Source organism: Dipteris shenzhenensis, chromosome 4, assembly GCF_047967505.1.
Source record: "Dipteris shenzhenensis isolate YYH24624 ecotype China chromosome 4, Dip_SZ_1.0, whole genome shotgun sequence".
NCBI classification, from domain to species: domain Eukaryota; kingdom Viridiplantae; phylum Streptophyta; class Polypodiopsida; order Gleicheniales; family Dipteridaceae; genus Dipteris; species Dipteris shenzhenensis.
In genome coordinates this window covers 30,279,252-30,288,830 of record NC_141599.1, presented here as the reverse complement: position 1 = coordinate 30,288,830, position 9,579 = coordinate 30,279,252, and the positions used below count along the sequence as shown (strand labels likewise).

The 9,579-nt window shown below is 42.6% G+C and overlaps 1 protein-coding gene across 1 annotated transcript; it reads right to left on the bottom strand.

The window, feature by feature from the left end:
• Positions 1-338: 338 nt before the first annotated feature.
• On the bottom strand, positions 339-8,632 carry LOC147902708 (protein DJ-1 homolog A-like). Its single transcript, XM_087373237.1, has 8 exons — positions 8,459-8,632; positions 8,041-8,241; positions 7,687-7,836; positions 7,349-7,528; positions 6,990-7,070; positions 2,842-3,042; positions 1,244-1,384; positions 339-1,000 (listed from the first exon to the last, which is right to left on the bottom strand). Exons 1-8 carry the CDS (start codon positions 8,621-8,623, stop codon positions 794-796), a joined length of 1,326 nt encoding a protein of 441 aa, XP_087229363.1. The 5' UTR covers positions 8,624-8,632; the 3' UTR covers positions 339-793.
• Positions 8,633-9,579: the final 947 nt, after the last annotated feature.

The window sequence follows — 9,579 nt, the reverse complement described above, 5'->3', positions numbered from 1 at the left end:
CCAATAATAAGGAAGAAATAAACATGTCATACAATGGGAGGGCTGAAGAATGCTCCTGCTACTTCCAACGCATGGTGCATGAGATTTTTTACGGGTATTTGACCTCTTTCATGTGGGTGGGTGTTTCTAAATCATTTCAATAAATCACAAAATTGCCCCTAGGCCAATGGTAATGCAAATTCCAACTACTAAGATCTTGCAATATTGGAATCAAAAACAGCATTTAACACTATGGGCCTTTAGAACTGACTATCATATCTTTCAATAGTAGTTTTAGGTTTAGCCAAGTTCCCGATTTTCAAAGTTTTCTCCATTGATCATTCTGAAAGTCTTTTCACAGTAGACTTAACTTTCACTTGCAAAAGCCTTCTAACTCTTTTCCATAGAGGAGGTTCTTCAAGGACTAGATACAAATTAATGATGCCATGCATGTTGATTTCATCTTTTAGGCCACATTTTTGCTACAAATGGTATATACAAAATGGTCCCCATCGAACAAAAGTCAGCAGCAATAAACCGCTGTATCCTCCCCTCTTCTCTTTAGGAACAGGTATTAGAAATGTATGAATTAGACTTTTCAATGAAAATTCTATATTGCACAACACCCTATCTCATGCAGTACAAATTTAACCATCTTGACTGCGATTTGGGAAACTTGACCTGCATTCGCCCATTCAGCCACCTTCCAAATTCACAGGACTTGAGCTGAGCAATAGGCAGGCACATAACACGCCAACAGCCACCGTCACATGTACAAACTTCATACGCTGATACCTTTTGTAACAAAATTTGATCAGGGATATTTGAAAACCATAGCCTCTGCAACACTTACAGCTCTCTCCCTCCCAACAAATTTCTCAACAATGGTGAGTGCAAACTCCATGGCAGTTCCAGGGCCTCGACTAGTGATGTTGGAGCCATCAAGAACCACCCGTGAATCCACTGCACTCCGATCTGAAAGCTTTCTAACAAATACAGGATGACAAGTGGCCTTCTTTCCCTGCCAAACGAGCAATAAAACGAGCGGCGAAGTAAATCTCCTCTCATGACATTATGAAACAGAATCTGTGTTTCATGCCTGCTCTTCCGGTATGTCATTCCTTTATTGGTTTATCCCATATAACTACTGCCCCGCTACTACCACCCCCTCTCCTACAAGATATTGTACCGCTGCTACATTATTATATTGATAGCAAGTCTTCGTTAAGCATCCACAGATAGCAAAAAACTTTAGGGACCAAACCTTTAACAACCCATTGGCTTCAAGCACTACTGCTGGAGCTGCACATATTGCTCCAAGCGGTCTCTTCCCTTCCGCTTGCACTCTTAGTAGCCTAGTCAATGGCTCAGAGTCACGTAATCTTTCAGCTCCAGGCATTCCCCCCTATAAATGAAACATCATACAGTCTGAAAAAGTTATAGAACATAAGACATTTGAACTCGAAAATACAAGGGAAATAGAGCTAAAAGCTCTAGCATGTGGACTTTGTACAAGCAAAAATGTGCCAGTGAGATGAGTCAGACTTCATGCACAAAGAAAATAACGTGTGAGAACATTCAGAACATTCAAGAAGAGATATATGACAAAGCCTTTCCGTAGCATACAAATGGAATGGCAGGTTTCTACACATTCAAGACATGTTCCACCCATAGGGTGTACAATTTTGCAAGCACCACAACGTATTCAAGCACATGCTAGCTCCTAACAAAATTCAAACCATTTGTTTTGATCCAACTGAGTATAAACATGGACCCCTTCTGGCCCTTGGACAAGGGACGTATTATGAGAACAATGTATTCTTACAAAGTAAATTGAGAGAGAGAGAGAGAGAGAGTTTGACAAGAGAATCAGTTCATGAGTACAAAAATGAACCATTTTAGATCTTAGTCCAGGAAGATAAGCCAAAACAAGTTTCACCAGGAAAAGACAAGGCTTCTAGTCAATGATGCTCACCAAGCAACCATCTCAGTTGGGCCAACAAAACTACCATGGAAGAATTCTGTTTCTGGGAGTTTTGCTTTAGCCATACCTGTCTAAGGACCAAAATGTTTAAGTTATACGCACATGATTGGAATACATTGTTTAAACCTGATCCTTTTTTGTTTTAATGCTTTACTAAGATACCCTATACACAGTGTTTTTAGCAAATCTTGTGTCATAATTGCGTCGAAGCACCACTAGTCTGTCAAGTTTAAGATGGCAAACACTTCCTAGTAGGTCCCTTCCAAATATAATGATTGAAAAGGCCTTAAACACACAAAAAAAAAGAAAGCTCTCACACCTAAAAACATCGTGTTGCACTTTCACCTCATGTAAATGTTGAATAATTTTAACTACTAAAATAATGAGAGAGGTTACCACACCCTTTGCTAGGTAGCCTAACTAGCAATCTGTTAGGAACCTCTGTTCAATCTCTCTAGAAGCCCTGAACACAAACTTCTTGCACCTAAAAAGATCGTGTTCCTTTTCCAACTCATGTACATTTGATAGCTTCTGTTATAGTTTTAACCATGAAAACAATGAGAGAGGCCTAGTACTTTTTTGCTAGCCTAAGTAGCAATCAGTTGGAAACCTCTGCTCACTCTCTCAATCATTTTGAGGTGCAATTTCCTGTACCCATGAATGCATGCTTACATATTCAATTTGAAATTGACAGACAGCAGACCCTTCAGTCATTTTGACAGGCTGAGTTACAATGTCCGATGGCACACCAAGTAGAATTTACAACAGGTGGTTCCTGTGTGAAAATGAAAGGAAATAGAAAATGAACAAGAATGTGATCAAGCAGCATCGGACATATACTAGCACAAGCAGAAAATGTGGAGGAATAGGATTCTGACCGGTAAAACTATAAGATCAAAAAAGGAACCTTCTACATCTTGAATCAGCTTATCTGCAAGGATCTTTACTTTCCTGGAAGCTTCAACTTGCAAATTATTCTCCACTGAAGCTACCACAACACTGATGCCAGATCTTCTAAGCACGTCAATAATAATAACAGCTTCCATTTCTTCTGATCCATTAGCAATGGGAACCAAAACCTGAAGTACAATACAGAGAACAACAATCAGGACAACGTGTGGGTAAAGGCTGTTTACAGCACAACATTTCAGCAAATGCTTTCTTATTGACATCCATCTTAATCAGAATCTGACTACAAATACCTTGCGAACACAGCATAAGCTTATTTGATGAACGACTCACCTGCCGAGGCTATGCCAGCATTAAGAACATGGAAAAGTGAGGTTTGACTTAAAGACACTCCTCTCATAAAGCTTCAAACCATAAATTTCACCAACCACATGCCCTCTGGTACCAGGCACTCAAATAGTACAATTCAGAGCTGCAGGAGAAGCATTCCTTACAGCATTGAATTCTTGCTATCCATTGCATATGAAGGTAAAGAGAATGTGTGAAACGTTCCTCCAGAGCTTTCAAAGGCGTCCACCGCCTTAAGAAGTTGACAGTTGCCATATTGGCCTCTGCCCTAAACCACGCTTCGCTAACTGTTTGCTGTGAGGCACAAGACTATCTCTGGACCTCTCTGCTGCTGGAACTGCAGCCTATAACCATGGCACCAAAAGATTTAGAGCCGCCCCCATCCAGTGGCCCTTTTGTGGGGCCACCTCCAGGGCCTATATGGCCCTGGCAGTCCATGTGCACTCTCTGCAGTCTGCCAACCTGCTCTTCTCCAGTCCTCTGCAGCTGCTTCTGCTTCTGCCAACCAGTACCAGGGCCTATATAAATGGCCTGTACTTTCTGTCCTTGCTACCACCATGCAGCTGTTCTTCCACGCAGACATCTCTCCTGCTCACATGGCAGCCTGCACGCTGCCCATGCGGCAGCCCTGCTACTGCTGTCAGATTTGCCCCCGTGGCAGCCTTCCTCTCTGCCCACATAGCATCTGTCTGTCCCCTTATGTGCTGCTGGTCTACCTTCCCAGCGTCCTCCTCACTTGGGGGGCTCACAGGTGGGAAGGAGACCTATATAGTCCCAATAACACAAGGCATTGGAATCGGGCATTGGAAAAGCAACTCATGCACGGGACGAGGTATTGTCCATATTTCGAGCAATACATATTTACTACTCTCATGTGCATAGTTCATTGACTGTCTGCATCTATCTATATTCACTTGTGCGCACAATAGAGAAAGGAGTGAGATTTGAGTGAGCAATGTCTGATTTCTCGGCTATGTTTAAACAATCTTCTGCTTAAGATTGTTGGCTACAACAAGCAACATGCGTAACTGTTTCTAACAGTGATAATATGCAGATCAGATGCACAACTTGATGTTGATGCAGCATATGGCAGGCCATACAATACAATGTGAGCTACAACCATAACTTCTCGCCTAAGCATGATCACTCAAAAACTCAGAAAGAGAGAAAATTTCTGAAGAGTGCAGCCATTTTAACAAAAGCAGGAGACAGTTGAAAAAACTCGTTTGCGCCTTTTTGTCCATAATTAGATCCATCTACAAACAAAATAGATGAGCAACATCATAGGTGGACTCAATCCAGGTGTGCCACCTTACTAGAAGGAACTCTAACATGCACCCTACTAGACAGTAGGAGTATAACTCACCTATGACTCCCAAAAGCACAACAAGCTCGCAATGTGCATTATCTAGGTGCAAGGCCAGTTATGTATCTGTACTTCCACAATCCAATCCGATGATACCCAAACTTTAAATCTATTTTTGACTACATATGTGAGTGGTGATGGATTGATGCATTGTCTCCTCATAAGGCACTTCTGTTCTAAACTACCTAGTGAGGAATGCTAGACGAGTGAAATTCAGAACCTGCAATGGATACCGACTCGAAGCACACTAGAAGACATTTGGCATTACTCCCATGCAAACTCACCTTTGGAGGTAACTCTAGAGATCCTACTAGAAGAGACTAATTTCCATGTTTTTTTGGCTCTTCACGCATGATCAACAATTGGAGGCAAACTTTTAGGTGCGGATCCCAATGCCTGCAGTGCTTCACAACATTGGAGTTCCTTCAACACTACATTTAGGGGTGCAGAGAGGCCCACAAGATCTCACTAGTCATTGCACACCTATTGGGCAAGATAAGGAGATACATCACCCGGAGGTGTGTGGCTTGGCTCACATAGTCAAGTCCTCATACAAAAATTAATACATCATGAGGATATCACAAGCATTTAATGAAAACAAATGAAAAGAAAAGTGTAAAAGAGAGATGATGTATTGCTTTGCATAAACACACATCAAAGATCCATGTTTGTAAAACTAAGGACAAGGTCTAGCAAAAACAGCCCACACACAACCGCTCCATTCATCCCTCTTGTTGCTTTATGAGGTTCAATTTGTGAGCATTGTCACCGTCTCAATTACAGTAAAACTTGCCTCATGCACACATTTAGTAGAAGGCCAATGTTGAGCTCGGCATTGACATCACAAAGTGTATGACCTCAGCACCATCGCCACAAAGAAAACTATCTGCTAGTACTTTCCCGTTGTATGAATTGGCCAAAGTCATAGCATTGGTTGTTCACACCTGCTTCGAGGGTAGCCTAGATAGTGAGCTAGGACATGGTGAAGTAGACTGCAGGACAGCTTTGCATCTCAGCACCTTATAGATCACTGACTCTTAGTATTGCTTTTTCGAAATCTTCTGTACACCCATACAACTTGCTAACCACCGCTTCCTAGACATCGGCCTTTGGAGAGGACTTGGAGCCTTGTCGAGAAGGCGGCATTGAGTTCTAGATCTTCTGTCTGGCAAACGTCTCCATGTCCACCAAATAAGGTGGGGAGATCATCTCTATGGAAAAGGCATGCTGCCCTCTAGGCTGCCATACCACACCTTAAAACTCGTCGAATCCACTGTTTCTCAAGTGAACAATGCCACATCCTTGAATGGGCGGCTCCATGAGCAATGGGCCATCGTCTCTTGGTCCCCGGCTTATTACTAGTGGCATGTACCATATCTCTTCATCTGCTCCAACCATGGACCTACGGGCCTTGAAGGACTCCACCATCTCTCTTCATCTGCTCCCACCATGGACCTATGGGTCATTGTCTCTTGGTCTCCGGCTTATAATAGTGCATGTGCCATTTCTCTTCATCTGCTCCAAACATGGACCTATGGGCCTCAAAGGCCTCCATGAGCCACTAGCCAAGAATATAATCAATATTTAGATCAAAAGGTACATTCACCTCCCTAGTGTCTGAACTTCTAAATGTATCACTTGGATATTTATGTCCCAAACTTATATGCATGGCTTTTGAAAACTCAAAATTGCAAAGAGACAAAAGCAACTGAAGGGAAGACTCCTGACGAGACACATTAGATGAAAGCAAAGACCACATGGCATCACAAGGGCTTTTGTGGAGGCGTTGAGAGGTGTGGCACAAATTGGATATTAACAGCCTAATGTTGCATTTGGTGCAACATCATCAACACTTTAGGAAATCAAACTTGGCCATCTGACAATAATATTCTTCCTCCGCTGAAGGCTCACACACACTTGCAGTGAGTACCTCGTCTTGCTCCAACCAATGTCTGTCCCACAAAGGAATCCATGAAGAGGTAGCTAGCAGCAAACTTTTGCCAATGTGGATGGTATACAAGCAGTCTATTCACCTCTTCTTTACATTTGTTATACGCTTATTCAGTTCTCTTATGGCCTCATCTATAGCACTTACCTGTCAAAGTCATGGTTATAAGGAAGCGTGATTTTTAATCTGTAGTCCAAGGGGAAAGCATAGAGCCATTTTACGACTTGTCTAAAAAATCATTGCATATCTATCTTCCATTTAAAGTACAGTCCTGCCAACAATAACAAAAAGCCAATGCAATGCAAGTGCACGCACACACAAACACACACACAGAAGGATACACACACACACACACACACAGGAGGGGGGCCGGGGGGGAGGGGATCTAAAATAGCAAGAAAAGCTGTTTGTGAAAGATTGGACATATTATCTGGAAAAGTTAGAAGAAGCATTACTCGAGGGATTTTGTTTGCTGTCCATTTTTGGGAATGAAACTCCTTTTTTGACGATTGAACCCCACTTGTGGATAAGAGCACCTGCATAAAGCTGCTTAATTTCGATATCTCCAGATCACTTGAATTTTCAAGAGCACGTCCAATAAACGTGTTTGACCAAATCCATCAGAAGAATCTGCAATACTTGATATAAAACTCACGTTGTAATAGACCACAGAAATTTCTACTTCTCATCATGATCAAGAACCAAATAAATAAATCAAAGCGGGTCGAGATCATTGGGCAAAAAATCACAAACTAAAAAAATATGGAAACCTAAATCACGGACGCTTAGCAAAGCATCACTTTAACAGGCATACCAATGGTTGTACAACTTCTTCATACTTCTCTGTCCCGTATAGTTGTTCTACCACAGCCAGAGCAAACTCTAGAGCAGTGCCCGGTCCCTGACTGGTAGTCATGCAACCGGTCCTCTGAACCCGTGACTTCACTGCAAAAGTAGGACTCAACTTCTCTAAAAAACCCGGATGGCAAGTTGCCTGTGGATATCAAAAACATGATAGAAAACTAACATTTAGGCTTAATCACAATGGAACGTCCGTGAGTTATTTATGTTGCAGTGAGTAGAAAGCAGTTCACATACATGAGAAGGCCAAGTGAATTAGTGGAAACATGCAAATGCAACCAGCTGACGCACCTCCTGACCCACCAGAAGACCCCATTCCTGCAAAGCAACGGCCGGAGCAGACGAAATTGCACCGACAAGCTTTCCTTGTTTCGCCTGGGCAATCGTCATTTTTTTCAGTATCTCACAGTCTCGCAGCCGAGCTGAACCTGGCATTCCTCCCTGAAGGCAACTATGATGCTTCAGAAGATCCTATGCACTTCCTGGGCATCATCCGCAAGTATCTTTATCAAATACTTTCCAAATTGCAGGAAAGAGAGCTACTTGTGCGCTTGTGTTTCTTGAAGGCCGCTAAAAGCAATCCAATGCGCCTATTTGTCAGTGTTTAAAAGGTCGAAAGTTGAGTTAAAGCTGCATTTAGCGTACTGGCAAGGCGATCAAATCAAAATCTTCCCCATCACAGGATGAAATTTGGTCGTCAGCAACCAGCTTCACGCGTCTTGAGGCCTCAATCTGAAGATCCTGCTCAATAGAAGCTACCAAGACATCAGCCCCGGCTCTCCTCAGGATATCGACTATTACAACTGCCTCAATCTCCTCGGTCCCAAAACCAATAGGCACGAGCACCTGCAAAAACACCAATGCTGGAATTATTTTTTTTCCAGGATGGAGAATCGAAAAGTAACTTACGTCAAAGTTGCAACACATTACTGCACGAAGGATGATGGGCACGGCTGGGGGATGGCCACTAGGGGAGGAGGGAACAGGCATGACTATGTTCCTCGACCTCTCGTTACATGCAAGCGAGCGTTGAAAAGCGAGAAGCAGGAAGGTGAGAAATGACCTTCTTGGGGGTGGATGGAGAAACAGCATTGGAAGAAGCGATGGATGGTGTGAGCGAAGAGCGATGGGAGCAAAGGGATGCTGGGCGAGAAGCAGGGAAAGGGAAGGAGGAGGAAGCTGGAAGCAGACATGGAAGGCAGAGGAGGGAAGCTGCTTTCACAGCCATACCCAAAATACACAAAAATTTGTCGCGTTTAATGGCTTTATAGCCCTAATGGCTTTATAGCCCGCGTAACTTCAGGCCTCTTCTTCCTTGCTTGGGAATGCCCCCCCGCCCGGTAACGGGTGGCCCGTTGACAAGGGACTGAGTCTCAGTCCACCCCTTTTTCATCAACACCTTTGGATTCGACATCCACAGCAAGGAGAAAATCCTTTGCCCTCTTTTGGGTCAAGAGGAGCAGCCCTTTAACATAACCTTAGGAACCAACCAAGGGGAGCAGCCCATGGTGTGATTGAGGTAAGTCAAAACATCGAGCGACTGCGTTCGAGTGAGCCCAAAGTTCGAGCGATGCTTATGAGGAACTTTGTCTAAACCTGTAGGAGCAATAAATTTTTACTAAAAATGGTTGAATCTACATGACACTATTACAGATTGTTTTTAATTATCTTTTGTATGATTCTTGGCAACTTACAAAGATTAAACTTACTATTGGATAATCATTAAATGAATACCAAAGGGAAAATTCTTGGCAACATACAAAGAGAAAACCTATTATTCGATACATAATAAATACATGCAAGTTAGCAATCATTCAATAGATACAAAAGGGGAAATGCTACAATGTCTACACCTTGAGGTGATCACTCAGAATTATGTAAGGTAGTATGTGAGTTGAAGGGGTTTCTTTATTTTATGGAGTTACATACATGGCAACAATAGTCCTACCGATGATATAGAAGCTCCTCCTAGCAAAATCCCTCACAAACAGCTATTTGTAGCTCATCGATTTTTATGCTACCGACATGATTTGATCCATTTTGTACACAAAATGATCACATGAATAAAATGTTTAAACTATGGAACTAATAAATTATTGATCACCTTATGACCATGATGATGCTAACTAAATATGGATCACCTTCATATGTCCTTGACCATGTATACACCTCTAGGATGGAAGG